At 30.8% G+C, this 19,553-nt stretch overlaps 2 protein-coding genes across 7 annotated transcripts in view; one reads left to right on the top strand and one right to left on the bottom strand.

Annotated features, from left to right (window-relative positions):
* Positions 1 to 19,553, top strand: part of LOC123273452 (guanine nucleotide-releasing factor 2) — a 71,129-nt gene that overhangs the window by 21,488 nt on the left and 30,088 nt on the right. The gene's annotated exons all lie outside the window — the stretch shown is intronic.
* On the bottom strand, positions 16,114 to 18,328 carry LOC123273453 (transmembrane cell adhesion receptor mua-3-like). 2 transcript variants are annotated; one of them, XM_044740856.1, is made up of 6 exons: positions 18,109 to 18,328; positions 17,694 to 18,042; positions 16,998 to 17,369; positions 16,675 to 16,929; positions 16,354 to 16,599; positions 16,114 to 16,288 (listed from the first exon to the last, which is right to left on the bottom strand). In XM_044740856.1, the coding sequence occupies exons 1-6, from the start codon at positions 18,223 to 18,225 to the stop codon at positions 16,209 to 16,211; spliced, it is 1,419 nt and encodes a 472-aa protein (XP_044596791.1). In that variant the 5' UTR covers positions 18,226 to 18,328; the 3' UTR covers positions 16,114 to 16,208. The 2 variants fall into 2 exon arrangements, with proteins under 2 accessions (XP_044596791.1, XP_044596792.1); XM_044740857.1 differs by having other exon boundaries at positions 16,272 to 16,599.

The raw sequence follows: 19,553 nt of genomic DNA, 5'->3' as shown, positions 1-19,553 counted from the left end.
TTGTAAAAGTTTCGTGTCGCAAACAAATGGTGAAAAAGTATTATATAAAGAACTTGATAGAAATAAAGTTTCATTCAAAAGAAAAAAGTATTAAAAAATAAGTAAACTAGGGAGAAGAAAACCGAAGAATATAGGTAGCAAAAAAGATTTGTGAATTTTTTTAAAGAAAAAGAAGTCAAGAAGGCTTTGGAAAAGTTGCAGCCGATTAATCAGAATCGTCGTTCGATTTATCCAGCCGATAAGGAAGTCCGGGGCTAGAGCATCGCCCGGAACGGAAGCCATCATTCAGACGTATATGTCTATAGTCGGGACTATAAGTTTTGCCTGTTGGCTCTCTACTCAGCTCGATTGCATCTTTTATCGATCTACTTTCATGACTTTCATTCATCTTTATTTAATATCCCTGTATTACTTTTATTTTATGATCCCGAAGACCAAAAAATCATCCATTAATTTTATTGTCAATCTGTGAAATATTTATACGATTTTTTGCAGATCGCTCATGAAGTCGAGATAAATCTATTCATTTTCAATTATAATTTATACCCATTAATTGCCTCCTCAAATCCCATCAGACTCAGCTTCTTTTTTCTCAATTAATTTTTTTCGCATTACTCTTCTCATCTCTGCTATCAGTGGCCTCAAATTTATTTGAATAGCGTAGATGGAGTATATAGGATGTATGGAGTGAGGAAGGCCGGAGGTAAAATATACAAAAAAAATTGTTGAATATAAAAAGGTTAGAGATAAAATTTTCTATGCAAAAAAATGCAAGTACTTTTCGCTATTTATGTATACACATTTTTTGCTATGCAAATTACGTAGATCAGATGATTGAAGTCTTTTTTTTTCAATTCTTGAGTTTTTTATCCTTTCGTACGATCTTTTACTCGAGGAAATTATGCAAATACCAGCCGAATATTTCGAGATCAAATAACGAATGGTCATATTAAAATTTACACATTTAAAAAATATTTTTATTTATTCTTTTTTAGATTATAATAAAACTATTCATTTTTTTATCGTGATGTTTTAGAAATATTATTGTTAATTATGTTAATTAATTACATTTTTTATGGATAGGTTTTTGATGTTCGTGTGTCAGCACACACTCTTTGCTTGTTGCGCCAACCTTCTTAAAGCCTAAAACCTAATCTACGCACAATATACATAATATATTATTAGGTTAAATTGTAAATAACAATTTATATCAAATTTCTAAAAAAACTTGGCGATTTTATTTGATTGACTTGTGTGATAACTACACATGTATAAATTGTAAACAAACCAAAATTTGTCATTGTTAGTTAAATAGATTGCTAACAGAGGGCGCCTTCTGTAGCTTCTTGACATTGTTAAACTTATTTTCAACAAATAGAGCAGAAGTTTTTAGTAAAAAGTTTTAAATTAATTTTTTTTATCAATTTTTTGCATATTTTTCATCGATAAAAAAACATAAAATTTGACTTGGAATTAAAATTTTTAAGTTTGGTAAAGAATGAAAAGAGATTAAGCTATAAAACAAAAAACATACGAGAAATAAGATATGTGATTTGAATATTACTTTAATTCAGGTAAAAAATCAACCCTGGTAAATAATTATCCCGGACATTTTTAAGCCGCGAAAACATGGATGATATGAAGGAATAAAAAAGGCGGGATCGGAAACGGAAGTTTTAATCGAAAAAGTTAGAACAATGCGGCATTAGCAGCAGTAGTAGAGTAGCAGTAGCAGCGATGCCACACCCGTACCTTAACCGATCTAACAATAAGAGTATAGTACCAGACTACTTGTCTTCCTCAGAGTCTGAAAAGTCAGTGCAGGGTTGGTTTGTTGTCTTGACGTAAAACCATTTACTGTTATCAATACACATAATTCTTTTCTTATTTACAGTAAATATTGTCGGGTTTTATTTTTGTTTTTTAATTCCTTAAAGTTGATTCTTTCGCGATCGTTAGTTAACAACTGACTTTTCATTTATTTCCTCTTAATAGCGCACATTCATCGTCGTTTCACGTCTCACATACACAACTCTAAAACTTTTTTCTATTGGTTTTTTTTATCTGAAACTTTTTTCAGATCTCGATACTTTTATTCGATACTTCACTGAGTTCATTAATTAATCCCTTATTGGCAAGTTTACTCGATTGCTTTTTTATTAAGTAAAACTATAAAATTAACTAAGAATTTTTTGCAAGAGAAAATTAACCAATGCGTGACGATTCAAAGTTTGTTTTAAATAAAAAAGTTCCAGTAGGAATTTACTTTTTTTTAAACATTAATTTTCAAATTATGCATCTTCAATATTTCGTCCATAATTTGCTTCAAAAAAATTTTTTTATTTCTCAAAATATTGGGTCTAATTTTTTAATTTTAATTTACTGCCACTGAAATAAAAAAAAATTATCTCATGATAGTAAAGAATAGTTCGTTGAAATGAAAAATAATCCTCATTAACTGTACATCATATAATTAGAGTAAAATATAATTATTTGTGGTTCGAATAATCCTGTAAAATTTAGCCCACCCATTAGTCTCAAATATAACGCATGGAAAGTGAATGAGTGAGTAGAAGAGCTCCATATATGTACATACAGCGAAGCATATATAACAATGTATGCATTTACAAATCCATTTTGATAATCCCTCGAGATATTATCTCGTTATCGTGGATAAATTCGTTTGTTTTAGCATGAACGCGCGTGAAACATGATGTCGGTGCGCTGATGCATTTTCTTGCTTACACATTATCCATAAACATTATATTATAAATTATAACTCTGCACTAAAAATATATTAACACAATATATAACTAGTTATTTATTTTCATACCCGTAATTTTTCGATTAAATAACCAAAAAGTTTATTTATAAATTTATGAATTCATAATAGCCTTGATTAAAGCTTTAGTCTTGTACTAAAATTTTAAATTACACGGTGTTAATTTCCCGAGAATAAAACTCATCAGTGTTTTATAAAGAGGATAAGACGTCTCAGTCAATTTTAATTTTTAATATCAATTATAGTACCGAGAAAAGTACGTTTTAAATCTTGAATTAACTTTAGTCGAGATAAATTTATTTATACAGTTAGTATAGATTAGACGACGCACTTTTAAATCTTAATATATATATATTTTTTTAATTTTATTTACATTTAATTACATTAATGTAAGCATTTACTTTTTCAATTATTCATATTTTTACTTTCCTGGGCTGACATTATTCAAAATAATCTTTTTAATACTGAACGCTAAGTAAAAATATAAATACTGGTGTTATAATTATTTATTGTTATGTTCCGACTTAGTTTCCTGGGGTGAGAAGTAAGTCGTAATTATAAACTCCCATTTCACGACTTCGCGGAGCGTTAATTGCAACCTCAGAATAAGAAACTTGAGCTTCCCGCTGTAAAATACGTTTATTATTTGAATACAAGACCGATTTATGTTTTTGGTGATAAAAAACATTGATATTAAAATTTTCAATTTCAAATTTTCGCGCCATTGACTCCAGCGCCACAATTGGCGAACCAAACTTTTCCATTTTGTTTCCAAACTCCATCTTGTCGTGAGTTATTTTTAAAACTTTCTTTTGAAGAAATTACGAGTAATTATTGAGCTATTAAAAAAAAAAAAAAAAAATTTTCCACTTAAATAGAAACGTTTAAGCTTTGATATTAAGTAAAAAGTTAAAAGTTTTAGTGCAGAGCGAATATTGTCGGGCAAAAAGAACCAACTGACCTTAGGATCATCGTAATTTTTCGTTAAAATCGTAAAGAACCCGACGGTGATAAAAACCAGAAGCTTAACACTCAGATAGAACGTTATAAAAAGACAGTACAGGTGTCAGGTATCGAAAAGGGTAAAGGAAGAGTCCGTAAAGTGTTTTACACTTCCTCGAGTATAGTAAGGAAAATAGAAAAGAATCACTTCACACTCTACTCCCTCGGCTCCATTCTCTTCGTATATACGTGTTATATATTATATTATACGTACTGTAAGAAGAGTGCAGCAAGTAAAAGCAAAACAAATTTAACTGACATTCTCTCGTAGTAGATTATATACACCGTGAAACCCGAGAATGTCAAAATAAAAAGTTATCATATAATACTGCTACACAAAAAACCTCTACCCGCGTTAATTTTATTTATTTTCTCCACTTTTATACACTTCTCTTGCAATAAAAATTTCAGGGGATTTCATTTTAAAGCTTTCAAACAATTTTAGTTTTTTTGACCGCCTGGATTTAAATTTTTTCTCATCAACGTCATATCATATCATATCTTTCATATATTAGTCTCTTGCCTTCAAAAGTCTCCGACAAAATTTTATCTGGTTGAATTTCCAGGTCAATCCCTAATTCTCAGTCTCTGGTGCAAGGAATTAAGTCTTATCTAAAAGCTGGTACACTTTCATAAGTGTTTCGAGTTCGAGTGATTCCAGTTTTAATTTCTTAAAAACTTTACAGAATAATCTAAAGCTTAAGCTTCAACCAGAGTCCTATTTCGACTTCCGACAAACTTATTAATTAAACTCAAATTTTTTTATCTTAAAAAACTGTCAACTTTTTTAATAATTTTTTTCCTTTTAATTCTAACAAAAAAAAAATAGTGTTCGACTCCCACATTTCTAAAGAAAATACTTCCGGTTCCTCATTTTTAATGAGGAGCAAAAAAAAAAAAATTTCCCAATTAAATTCACTGTCTATAAATAGTAAAACTTAATAATAATGTCACTTGCCATTATTTTATCCTCTGGAAGTACAAAAGGAAAGATAAAAAAAAAAAAACATTAAAGCTCGAGAAGAAAAAGTGGCAATGAGAAATCCACGTGGGGATGGATGCTTTGATATTACGTGAATAAAAAAAACAAAAATATAAAACAAAAAGAAGGCAGCTAGAAAAAAGGAGGATGAGAAAAAACCGATGAAACGGACTTTTAAAGTAAAGACAAGGATACAATATGACGAATCGTAGTCTTCAGTAGTGTAGTTCTGCACCACTAGTACTATTACGTACTCCTTACTCTAAGTACAGAGTGTACATTTACAATTGTGTGAAAGAGAAAGACACTCCGATATTATATATACGCGCTATTACTCTTATAGTAGACTATTATATAGAAGCTAGAATAGAAGAGAGAAATAGAAATAGGAATATCCTCTGTTATGTGTTCTTTCTCTTCTTCTGTCTCTATAAATATCTATCTTTATATATATATATATATATATATATATATATATCGTCCTCTTTCCTCCTCATTCGCGGTGGTTCTCTCTTCTCTCAGCTCTCGGCCATGGATGAAACTCCCTCGCGTTCAAGTTAGTTAGCAGTCGATGCGCACACGCCACGCACTCCGGACGTTCTGTCGCTCTTATAGATAAACTTTAAACAATATCTCGAAAGATTATCTACCGCATATTTATTTTTAGTTACACTCCTTTTTATTAATAAAATAAATTAATTACCTTCAATTTTGTTTTATTTAAAAATTTTTTATTTGATTTTTTTTTATTAAAAAAAATTAATTGTTTGTTGTTTTTTTTTTAAATGACTTGGTGACAGTTTATTAGAAAATTTTATTTTTTAAAAAGTGAATTTTTGTGACATTGAAAGGAAAATTTTGAGGTAAATTTTTAATAGATTATTACTGTAATTTTATCTGCAGTAAAAAAAGTAACAGTTGTGATAACATTTAACAACTGAACTTGTAAACAATTTATTAGCGGCATTTATTATTGGTTATAAAAAGTATTGTCGGTATGAAATAATAACAAACTTTTGGTCGTAAAAGTAAAAATAAAAAAATAATGATAATTAAAAATAATAACGGCGATATTTTTATTTTTATAATATTGAAGGTAACATGTTTTGTCTGACGAACTTTATCCACGTATCGTGGTCGGAAACTCATCGTTTTGACGTGAGCTGCAAGCAAATTACCTGTCGACAGACACCTTTTAGCTTGTTAATAACTTTTGTACCTACAATGGTAGGTTAATCCTTAGATGAACCACTTTCATTTTGGTACTTGCTTGGTAATTAATGTTATAAATGTCTCCTCTAATTTTGACATAATAATTTTATTTTTATACTCTTATTATCGTCGGTTAAATGACAATAATAAGTTTATTTTTAGTGCGCAAAATTTAGCAAATTGATACACTAAATATTTGATGAATTATATTGATACAAAGTTATATATTAATAATTTTTTTTGTACTAAAAATTGCCTCAATGGTCATTTTATTTTCAATTTTTTTTTAAATTTTAACAGGCATAAATTTGTTATCAAAATGGAAATTATTCATGAATACAATTATTGAAAATTATATGTTACATTGCAACGAGAAGCGCTTTGAAAGGCATTTAAAAAATACATTATAATTAAGCACAATCATTAGTATTAATTTTTAAAAGTTCAAACTTTGTACTTTTAAATTAATCTTAGCTAAACATTGAGTATCAAATTAAAATGATTGAATTGAAACAATGATTCTTATTTTTATTTTTATGATTTATTTATTATTTTATTAGTTTTTTAGTTTCTTTAATAATAACGTCTTTGTAAAATTGTCTTGTCAAGAAAATTTCGAGGAAAAATGTCTCAAAGCTTTAAAATCTCCGGAAATAATGTATCGGTTTAAACCGTCTAGCCAATTTTATCTCTAGACAATAATATCTTATTTTCCATTATGAATAAATGACCTATTATTTTGTGTTAGTAAAAATTACATTCTTTAATTTGATACAAACATTGTTCGAAATATTAAATAATCAATCGTATCTAAATAAAAAGAGATATGGAAAAATTGATAAGGCCTTTTTGTAAAGAGCATTAAATTTTCTACAAAAAAAATATTTGTACATTTTTTCGTTACTTCAATATTTAAATTAAAACTTTGATTTTTAAATCGTATAAAAATATTCTGATTTGCACCAAATAAATATTATTGAAGAGTTTAAAGTTCGGATATTTTATAAAAAATAGGAGATACAGAAAAATTAATGAGAAAATTTTTTGTCGATGATCAAATTTCCTACAAAAATGGTTTCAAGTTTCAATGATTTGTTTCGTATTTTTAATGTCCATAATTTGCTTCCAAAAAAATTTTATCAACATTTTTCAATCACGAGACATTGATAACATATTTCAAGCCTTAAAAAAATTTATTTTTAACATTTGAGTCACAGAAAAGGTCCAAAGGACCATTACGAAACATTGTATGTATATTATATCAACTGACATTTACTGGTTTTTTATAAAACAAATAGACGAGATTATCATAACTCAACCTAGCAATGAGTCATTTTCCTGGGCGTGATATTTTGCTGAAGAAAATAAATCTTAATCATAAGAATGAATTATTCATTAATTTACTTAAGACTTGAAAAAATAAAATGTATAAAATGCACATGTGTATCAGTCTCTCAATTGCATTAAAATTTCACACACTTGAGCTCTTGATAAAATTCATTAGTGATGATGAGGTCATAAGAGTAAGAGTAAGTTACTAAATAAAATAAGTAGGCGTCTCGGTTCATCTCCGCAAGGTCGAATTAAGTCATCACTATTTGTTTATATTTATAAATATTTTATAATCATTATCTCTACACCGGGCTATCTGTAATCCTAAAAAATATCCGTGCAGTAGAAAGTTTAATCTGACTTTTTATTTCTATTTATTTTTCCACTGTGTACATTTATATAATATGTGTACCAGTGTATTGTTTATATACCTATATAAGTCTATATAAATCCGGCTGTTGCTGACATGAAATCCGATTTTCTAAATCCCCTCTTACTTTTTCTTGCGCTGGTAAGTCGGTGCAGCCGCAAAAGACGTCCATTATTTTGTTATACGATGCACTTTTATTTTTCAATGAAAGTGCTACAAAGCCCGAGCTTTTCAATTCGGTGATTTTACCGAGATATAAACGTACTTTAGATGTTTTAAATCCTTTCTCAACTTACCTGACATTAACTTAATAAAGTGACCATACCGACATTTCAACCTTTTACTTTATTTCATTTCATTCAGGTTTCAAGTGACCTCTTTTCTCGTAAAATTTATTATAACATTCCGATAAAATTTTTATTTTGTACTAACTAACTATCGATAATTAATTATTAATTACATAAAAAATCATTAAATACCAATTCATAGTTAATTGGTCATCGGAATGAGAATGGTATTTATTCGATCATTAATTGCAAGCAACGCTTAATTAAATGTTGATACTTCAAATAATTTAAAAGTGATGAAAATTAACAGAAAAAACATTAATTTAATTTTTTATACAGATAATTTTTTCCTTCATTGATTAACAATGCTTTATTAATTACATTTTTTTTAAATTCCAAGAGATAGCATAAATATACACTAAAAAAAAAATTAACTTGATTCGAGAAAAATTCTTGAATCAAAATTTCCTTAAATCAAGAAAAATTATTTAGTTCAAGAATTTTTCTACTTAAATCAAGAAGATTAAGTTCTTCAAAATTATATACTTGATTCAAGAACATTTTTTTTTCTGTGTACCAATAATAGAACTTTACTAAAAAACGATGTTTCAAAAATTGAAAAGGTGAAAATTTTTCAATCACTTTTTCAAGAATTACATTCAAACGATATGCGATATAGAAAAATTGATGAGAACTTTTTTTTCTAGAGAATTGAATTTTCTATAAAAAAAAAATCTCTTAACATTTTTTCGTATCTGAAATATTTTATCTTAAAGCTTAAATTAGAACTTTATAGGCCTAAATAGACGGAAATTTTGGAAAAAAAAAAAACATTTAATTTAAATGCTCAAAATTTTTAAAACTTATTCCTATAAAATATTAAAATATTGAACAAAAAAGCTTATTTATCGAACAAGTATTAAAAAAATTTATCGAAGCCATGCATATTTACATTTACCAACTTTATTTTTATTTCTGTAATCAATATCTCGGTAAATCATTTGGCTTCTTCATTATGTATGAAGTGAATCATAAATTTACTGGTGCAGAAAATATTTAAGATATTCAAATATTATTTCGGGAGTTTATTATTAAAATACTTGATACACGGTTATCTTTTTTTTTTAGTAACTCATAAATTTTTATTCTCTTTGGACCCTCGATTTATTTTCCAGAGCTTTATAAATTCTGGCGAGCCCTCGAGAACAAGAGAGAGAAAAGCGACCTCGCGGTCTGTAGAGTGTATATTCCACTGTTGGTGCATATATTGCAGTGGGACAAAGTAGTAGTGAGCTCATATGAGTCGTCAGCGTGCTCAGTATGTACTCCACACACGTGTTACGTCGTTACGTCAATCGTTAACACATGCCTCTCTACGTAGAGAGCTTTAGGATGAATGGGTGCTCGGTGTTTTTCCCCTTCCAACCCATCTGTACACACACATATGAGTGCTGGCTATCTCTTTTCCACTTCTTTGACACAAACTTGTGTATACATCCATGTAAAGTCGAAAAATCACGCAAATCTGTGTAATGACGTTTGAAAAATGCTATTCATTCCCTGACATGACAGCCAAAAAAAACGGACACCAAAAAATGATAAAAATTAAATAAACGGGCTTCATACATATCGAGTTGAGCCTCGACTGCTAAATAATTGAATTTATCACCGATTTTTTTATTTAAATACCAGATTGCGAAAAATTCTGTTTATAATTGGTTATGAATAATTAAATTAAATCATTTGAGTTATCTGTTTTTTATGCATGAAAAATTTGAATAATTTAATTGCTGCATTTATCCGAGAATCGGAAAAAAATTAATTGTTAATTCTTTTATTGCTAGTTGAAAATATATTATTAATGCTTGAGAAAATTTATTGAAGTAATGTACGCATTAATTCACGTGTCAAGAGTTAAATTTTAAATTTCGCGCGCTTACCAATGCTATTTTCCCTATTGCCAACATCGAAACAAAAAAAACCGACACAATTTGTGTTACTAATAGACTTTTTGACTGATCTTTTTTAAATAAATTAATCTGTAAATAAATAGCATTAAAATAAAAAAATTGATTCGGTTCATTAATTTAAATGCAATTGTAAATAAAATTAAATGTTCACTCAATAAACACCTGAGAGAATTATCATCCTAGTGCGTTAGAAACTTTCCATAAAACGACAGAAAATAATTCAATAAAGCTCGTTATTTTGTGTCTGGTAGTCGTGAGTTTACTTGGACTTTTTGTCGCTGTTCCTGTATTTGTTATTTTATTTGAGTTTGTATCCATCTATACACGACAGACATGGCGCACATGAGATATAGATACGAGCGTGGTATGCATAAACGAAGTAACATCATCCAATTTTCCTTTTCTCTTATTATATATTTACTCTTTACTATTATATACACTTGCATTTCTACTACTACTGCACAGTAAGCTCAATACAAGTTGCGTAGTCAACATGCGTACCCTCACCTGCCTCTACACTGCACAATATTTATTTACATATGTATGTATGCATCCCGTAATACTTGTATTTATTTAAAATACTATACTTATATCTTTATACCAGTGAAATGTCGCACGTACAGCGAGAGAAGGATCCCTCTAGCGTCGACGAGTGCTATGAAATACGGGATGCTAGATCGTAAGTCTAGTCTAGTAGACGCGACGTACTCAAAATAGAAATACACACACATGTGCTTATTTGATGTATGAGTTTGAGTACTGACGTCTCCATACAATACGCTATCTCACGTTTTCTCGAGTCGCATACGAAACCAGAAAAGGGATCATGGGATTTTCAGCCTCTTGATATCATCAGCTTGCGATATATATCCGATATATTTATATTTATATAAGCAGCAGATACGAAAATCAAAACTTTCGAACAGAAAAGTTTCCTGCAAAAAGCTGCCGATTATACGGTTAGAAGGAAAAATATTGTTCGTACGAATCATATGTTATCGGATAAAATGAGACGTGACTCATGTATATTTTAATGGCTTACAGATACTATGTCCAAAGAGTGCGTCATGTATGTATTTGTATATAATTGATTTTATTAATTAAATGCAAATATTTATTGTTCTTATGAATATAATTGGTAACGTGAATATTTTTATTAATTGGAATTATTGTTTTGTTATGTGAGCTGGTGAGCAATTGATACGTTGGGGAAATATATATTGGAAAATATTCCAGTCTATAATTTTTCCATTTTTAGAAGAGGAAAAATTTTAATAAATTTGTCAAATTGTCTCTTACATATCGACGTTCTAATTAGAAAATTGTCTAACTCCATTTTAGAAAATCTTCCATTTGTACGAAAAAACAACACCGGCACACAAAAAAAAAGTTGTCTGTACTTGGGACGCGCCACATATATCCCCATGTAATTTGACCCGCTGAACCCGAATTTGAGGTCCGTTTGGCCCCTACACCCTAGGATTTTGAGAAAACTGTAAAACCGAAAAAACGGGAAAATTGGGGGTTTTGGTGATTGAAAAATTTTTAGATTCTAACTATGCATGATTTTCATGTATTTCGATCTGCTTTATACTTATCTGAAGTGTACTCAGACCAGCAGCCATTAAAAGTCTAAGTAAATCCCGAAAAACCCATGAAAATTGCGAAAAAACAAAAATTCCCAATATTGTGATAAAAAAATGTATTGAGCTAAATATATGATGATTTTCATGTAGGTTTATCGACGACATATAAATCTCCAACTTTTATAACTCAGACGTCTCGAAAACATCAAACAAATGTGCAAAAACCCCGAAAATTGGAAAAAATCAAATGTAATATAATAAAAATCGAGTTATTATTCAAAATAAATAAAAAATCATATCATTCGATCTGTGGTGCATAAAAAAAGTATTTCGTCTTAAGACTTAAAAATAATTTTTTCGGAAAATATCATCAAAACCCTTTGGATTTGAATTTTAATTCGTTCTCCGCTTATATCTCACCCTTTTATCTTCAAACGTCCTGCATAAAGGGTTTCTCTTTCGTTTCCTCTCTTCTTCGGGTAAACTCTCTCTTCAGAGTCCAACAATGATCTACCATCATATTGACATCCACTCATGTTTTGATGGAATGTTTCTTCTCTTTCTTCACTGAAATTACCAAGATTTTCAGGAAAGTGTGAAAGATGAGATTGTAAATAGTGCAATTTTGTATTCACATTCCCTAAAAATTTCGAGATACTTCCTTAAAACTTCCCCAAGCTGCTCTCTCAATCTTGTGCATCTCATACTCAAGATTAGCATCCTGGAATTGAGTCCGAATTTGGGGTACATAAAAATTCCTTCTTTCAATTTATTGTCACTTATAGCTGGAAATTTTTCGTCCAAGTACTTAACACAGTTGCCATTTTTATCGAGAGCTTTGACAAAATGCTTCATAAGGTCAAGCTTGATATAAAGTGGTGGCAGCAAGTACTTGTAAGGATTAATGAGAGATTCTCGCATAACGTTGTGAGAACCATGATTCAAATTCTTTCTTGTTGGCCGTTCTTTTCTACTGTAGGGAATTTTCCGATCGTGACTATCCTACAAACATACAAGAAGGGATATATTGTGAACCAGATTGTTGGCTTAACTAGTGTAGCAATTTTCAGATCACCACAAACTTTTCAATGATTTTTGGTCAAATGAGCTACTGGAGTCGGTGCTTTGAGACTTCGCTTAGACAAAGCAATGAAAAACTTTCACCTCGTCCTGAAAGTGTTCGGCTTTAACTCATCAATCAAACTTCTTACATCTGAACAGTCCACTAATGAATTTTCGCCGTTTTAAAAATGTTATCAGATTTTTTTCCCTATCACGATAAAAATAAGCTGTTGTATTTTTAGTTAATAAATTTTTTTCTTTAAGCTGATGTTTCAGGGTTTTCACTTCTAGGAACTTTTTGGGCTCAGAATCGATTTCTTGCTTAAATGCTTGTGCCTGTAACCAGGGCACCTCCACGTGGTGACGGCGGGCAACAGGACCGTCTGGCATAGTCCCTGGGTTAACGGCTTGAATGCCGTCATGGCAGGCACAAGTAATAAGTGTTTTACGATGCAGGGACCCGGAATCCCAGTATCGGCGTCTGGTCAGAGTGAGAAAGCAGGCTCGCAGGCGTCGTCATCAAGTGACTGCAGCTCTTCATTAGTGGGTGACTTGGCTTCTGAAGCGTTTAATATGACAAGAAGTGTCTCTCACATATGTAACAAAAACTCCAATTGCTTCTGTTACATATGTGGAGAATTTGAAGTAACGAAAAGTCGTAGATCTTTTTCAAACAAATTGAAAAATGTCTACGAAACCTGCTTCGGTATCCAGATTACGAACTGGGAAGCAACTTGGGTACCACATTCACTTTGCAATCGGTGTCACACGATGCTTACTCGTTGGGAGCAGACGAAAAGTAAACAGTGCTTGAAATTTTCAAAACCTGTGATTTGGTCTGCACCAACGAGTCAAAAACTGCTATTTTTGCACGACGGAAGTTTCAGGTTTTTCTTCGACAACCAAACATAAAATTCAATATGCCAACGTAACATCAGTTGTGCCAGCAGAAAAAGTTTTGAATGTCGAAGAACCTGCAGCTCCTGAACCAGTGAATGAACATGAAGAGATGGAAGTTGAAGATAACTTTGAAGAAATCGATCCTGAACCCGAAGAGATCCATTCTGAGGATGAAGAATACATCCCGAGTGGTGTTCCTAGAAGTAAAGACCCTGAAGTCTTCGATCAACTTGAATTGAATGACCTTGTACGAGACTTAGGACTATCTAAGGTAAAAGCTGAACATTTAGCCTCAGCTTTAAGGAAAAAAATTTATTAGCTAAAATACAACAGCTTATTTTTATCGTGATAGGGAGAAAGAGTTCCGGAAGTATTTTACAAAAGACAGCGAAAATTCATTTGTGTACTGTTCAGATGTAAAAGGACTGATCGATGAGTTGAAGCCAAACACTTACAAAGACGAAGAATGGAGGCTTTTTATTGACTCCTCTAGGCGAAGTCTTAAAGCTGTGCTTCTTCATAATGGAAACTTATTGGCACCGATTCCAGTAGCTCATTCGACTAAACTAAAGGAGACTTATGACAATTTACAGGTTGTATTAGATAAAATAAACTATTCAGAACATCAATGGAAGGTTTGTGGTGATCTGAAAATTGCAACAATATTGCTAGGCCAACAATCAGGGTTCACAAAGTACCCCTGCTTCTTATGTTTGTGGGATAGCCGAGACCGAAAGAATCATTACATTCAAAAAGAATGGCCAACAAGAACAAATTTGAATCCTGGTTCTCACAATGTTACGCGACAATCTCTAATTGATCCTTCCAAGTACTTGCTGCCCCCACTTCATATCAAGCTTGGCCTTATGAAGCAATTTGTCAAAGCTCTGGATAAAGATGGAAACTGTTTTAAGTACTTGGGCGAAAAATTTCCAGCTATAAGTGACGCTAAATTAAAAGAAGGAATTTTGATGGACCCCAAATTCGGACTCTATTCCAGGATGCTAATCTTGAATATGAGATGAACGAGATTGAGAGAGCAGCTGGGGAAGTTTTAAGGAAGTATCACAGCAATTTTTAGGGAATACGAAAAGTGATAACTACGCAACTTTAGTTGACGAGTTGTTATACAACTATAATACTTTAGGTTGCTTAATGAATACAAAATTGCACTATTTACATTCTCATCTTTCACACTTTCCTGAAAATCTTGGTGATTTTAGTGAAGAGCAAGGTGAGAGATTCCATCAAGACATTAGTGTGATGGAAAAACGATATCAAGGAACGTGGGATGTAAATATGATGGCAGATCATTGTTGGACTCTGAAGAGAGATTTACCCGAAGAAGAGGAAACGAAAGAGAAACCCTTTATGCAGGACGTTTGAAGATAAAAGGGTGAGATATAAGCGGAGAACGAATTAAAATTCAAATCCAAAGGGTTTTGATGATATTTTCCGAAAAATTAATTTTAAGTCTTAGGACGAAATACTTTTTTTATGCACCACAGATCGAATGATATGATTTTTTATTTATTTTGAATAATAACTCGATTTTTATTATATTACATTTGATTTTTCCAATTTTCGGGGTTTTGCACATTTGTTTGATGTTTTCGAGACGTCTGAGTTATAAAAGTTGGAGATTTATATGTCGTCGATAAACCTACATGAAAATCATCATATATTTAGCTCAATACATTTTTTTATCACAATATTGGGAATTTTTGTTTTTTTCGCAATTTTCATGGGTTTTTCGGGATTTACTTAGACTTTTAATGGCTGCTGGTCTGAGTACACTTCAGATAAGTATAAAGCAGATCGAAATACATGAAAATCATGCATAGTGAGAAACTAAAAAAATTTTGCAAACACCAAAACCCCCAATTTTCCTGTTTTTTTTCGGTTTTTACAGTTTCTCAAAATCCTAGGGTGTAGGGGCCAAACGGACCTCAAATTCGGGTTCAGCGGGTCAAATTACATGGGAATATATGTGGCGCGTCCCAAGTACAGACAACTTTTTTTTTTTGTGTGCCGGTGCAATTAGTTCAAAATTTATTATCACTTTAAAAAACCATTCAATACCATTAATATCTAATAAAGGTATAATATTTTGGTTTGAATCATTCAAATAATTTATAATTAGATTATTGCTACATCAAAAAGTTAAAAAATCACCCTCTAAAAAATAAGGAGTTATACAAATTGCTAATTAGACCGTTATGAATTTTTTTATGAACCTGAAGATAAAACGTTAGTAGTCTAAAAAATAGTGTTTAATGTGATTGTTGATAAGAACCTCTAGAAAATATTTTCAACGTTCTCTGAAACAAAAAATACTAAAACAATGAAATACATTCTTGGTACACTGATAGAAGGATTTGTTTATAGTTAAAAAGATTTGTTAATATTTAACAAATCATTTATTAGAAGCCATTTGTTAGTCCTTAACAAATATTTCTTATTATTTAAAAAGATTTATTCATATTTAATAAATGAATATCAGATTTATTAAATACAAACAAATCATTTTAAATACTAAGAAATATTTATTTTGTTACTAAAAAGTGGTCTCTAATAAATGATTTGTTAACTATTAACAAATCTTATTTAATACAACTAAATCTTTCTATCAGTTTGTTGACATATACTATCCCAGCAAATATCCACCAATTTATGGTGCGCATGTTTTTGAATTTTCAATAAAGATATTATTTTCTTTACATTTACACACTTTGTCTTCCGAACATTGAGCGTGCCTTATTTCGTTGCACTCCATATGACTTACATAGCAGTCCTATTTTTGCTACAATAAAAAAAAATTACTTAGTTCCAAGTAGTTTATTTATTCGAAAAAGTAATGTTAGCAACCAGGTACGCATCGATTGTTGGATTTTTGGACATAACCAGGTTTGCATTGACATATATTATCTTCACAAATTGAATTTTTGGGCGCGCATTTTTCATATTTCCAGCAGTACTCGTCTAAAAGTGGCGTGCAAACAGTGTTACTCATAATTACATGATTAGTTTTGCATTGACACTTAGAATTTAAACATTGTAAGTGCAAAACGTCTTCACAATCAAGAGCATCATGACAAGATTTCCCCATCATTGCTGAAATCGTAAAATCTTATCATCAAATTTTAAATTTTGCCAATGCATTCATTAAATCATGATAAAAAAACCTACTTGGTACACATTTATCATTGGATATAGACTTGAAATTATCCTGACATTGACACTTTTTAGGATATTTCTTACAGACAGAATTCTCTGGTGCGCATGGTTTATCTTTGAAACAAAGTTCGCCCAAAAGTGGAGAACATGTTGTTTCATTCACTATAACATAGTTGGATTGGCAAACACATATTCCATTTGCCGAACATTTTGTAAACAATATTTGCTCGCAATCGTTGTCATAGAAACAACGATTTCCCAGAGGACCTGTAATGGATCAAGTTTTTAAATTATCTTGCAAGCTTTTTCGAAATTTAAACTTAGATAATACTTACTCAATATACATCGATCAGGAGTCGCGATTGTAAATTTAGATCTGCATTTGCACTGATTGTCTTCGCAGATAGAATCGCTCGCTCCACATTCTCTATAGCTTTCACAAAATCCACCTAAAAGTGATAAGCATGTAGTGTTCTGAACAAGACGGTGATGTGGTCTACAGGCACATTTATTCTCTGTACAGGTTACATGCATCAAATTTCCGCAGTCATGTTCGCTATAGCAAAATTCGTTTAAAAGTGATACACATATTGCATCATTCTTCGAAATATGATTTGGTTTGCAAACACAGGTATAGTTTTTAGAGCATTCCATATGTAGTACGTCCACGCAATCGTTGTTTTTCCAACAATATTTTCCTAAAGTGGCTAAAAATGATGATATTTTAGTTAAATATGAACAGACAAAAATTTAATGTCTCAAGAATTATTTGACGATAGATTATCAAAACAATATCTGTTTTCATCATCATAAGCAAACGAATAGTTTTACTTGAATAATATAAAAATTGTTTTTTAATAATGAACAATTCGACCAATTCTTCAGATAACAAAGAATTGTTCAGACAAAAATGTACAGCGTTGGAAATTTTTAAGAATATACGTTCTTGTGTCAACATAAATTTTCAAGAAAAATTTTTTTCTCAGTGTATAGTACGATAAATTGAAATTTTTCAGCCAAATTTAACTTACTGTGTTCGCATTTGTCTTCTCGTCGTACGAATTTTGGTTTACAAAGACAAAGATGTCTTTCACCGCTACAAAAAGAATTTTCGATTGGACAATCAACGCTTTTCACGCATGTAATATCAATTGGTAGCTCGCATTCGTAATCATTTTTCTTGATAAAATAACTTGAACACTGGCATTCATTTAGGTCGTTACACAATGCGTGTGTAATTGCTGAACAATTTGAGTTACTGGTACAATGAGTTCCAAGTTTCGTTGGAATTTTACAGACGTATGGAGCTTTCTCTAAACGCCATTCGATAAATTCGCATTTTTCGTTTGGATCGCAACAAATATTGTTACCATTGTGACACTGTTGATCCGTAAAAGATTTTCCATGAAATAATTTATCTGTTTTTCTAATAAAATGTATACTTACTTGTTCTCTCGATTTGACGCAAGAATTATTCTGCTTTGTTGAATTTCCATTAGCACTTTTTGAAACTTGGAAAGTAGTTTGAAAAAGCAAACCAATGAACAAAATTTTGGTGATCATTTTGGTTGCAATGAGTGTATTAATTCAGAAAGTTAATTCCAAAAAAATTCAGAAAATTTATAACTTCGTAGGAATAAAAGTCACCGTGGTCGAAGTTGGTTTAATGTCAATTAACTGCGTGTCATAAAATTCTATTTCAAACTATTCAATAAAAAGATAAAAATAAAATGATTCAAAACAAAGTAATTAATTATTATGATTGTTTTCTAAACGTTTATCAAAAAAATTATATTTATCGAATCGTTTTTTATAGTTCAGTTTTATGTTAAAAAAAATATTACATTTTTTTAAAGTAAAGCGTCAATACTATCTGTAATCGCTAGACTCTATCTGTTTTTTTTTTTTTTTTTTCAGACTTTTTGAAGAACATTTTTTTCAATTATCCGTTTCCCAAAAGCCCTTTATTGAATTAATTCTTATACTTCTAGTCCAGTCTGAAGCCGGAAAACTATTACAGGATAAGTAATTCCACCCAATTTCGGATTTTACCTTGGCAATATCCGAGATCGCGGATCTGAGTGATGGCGTGAGGAGTAAGTGGGCCCCAGCGGGTTTCGGATTCCGGAATCAGCAATTCTCAAGCGGACAGACTGGATAAAATTCAGAAAGACAATTCAACGAGCGTAATTGTAACTTCCTTGATCCTGGTTTCTCGCGTTTCACGCCATTAAATCCAGCAATAAAATAAATCGCTCGGGGTTTTCCACTTTTCCCTCTCCTCCCTCTGCTCTTTAAATTTCAGCCACATGAACGTAGACCCCACTCACCAGAAAGTACTGGACCCTTCCCGGGTCCTCTGTCTCGTTATTCCACTATTTTTACCTCCAAGCCTTTATAATCTAGACTCATCTGCCCGTTCCTGTTTTATAGATAACTCTCTCGTTTAAAGCCCGACTATCGCAAATTTTTAATGGCTGGCCTCCGAGACTCATCGGCTAGACCAGTTGTCATTAATCTTCAATATCGTAGTTTTCAGTTTGAATGAAAATAAACCGTCGGATAAAAAAATAGAGCGAAATTCATGGAAAAAATTATAAAGTCAACGAGTTGCACAAAACATAAGCTAGGTTCATCCAAACGCTATGAAATATTTTTTAGAGGAATAAAAATTTTTAAATCGGTAAATTTGTTCAAGTATTATACGAAAATTTCCATTTTTTTGTACTTAACCCTTTCCATTGCATTTATGAAAAATTTATTAGATTTTTGAACTTTTGGAAAAAAATGTTTTAATTTTTTACATTGAAAAAAAAATTTATTTTTAAAATTTTAGTATTTTTTCGAAATAGTCAGATTGATTAAAAAAATTCATAATAATCAAGAAAATA

This window comes from Cotesia glomerata, linkage group LG10, assembly GCF_020080835.1.
Source record: "Cotesia glomerata isolate CgM1 linkage group LG10, MPM_Cglom_v2.3, whole genome shotgun sequence".
Classification (NCBI taxonomy): Eukaryota; Metazoa; Arthropoda; class Insecta; order Hymenoptera; family Braconidae; genus Cotesia; species Cotesia glomerata.
This window is presented reverse-complemented; position numbering and strand designations above follow the sequence as displayed.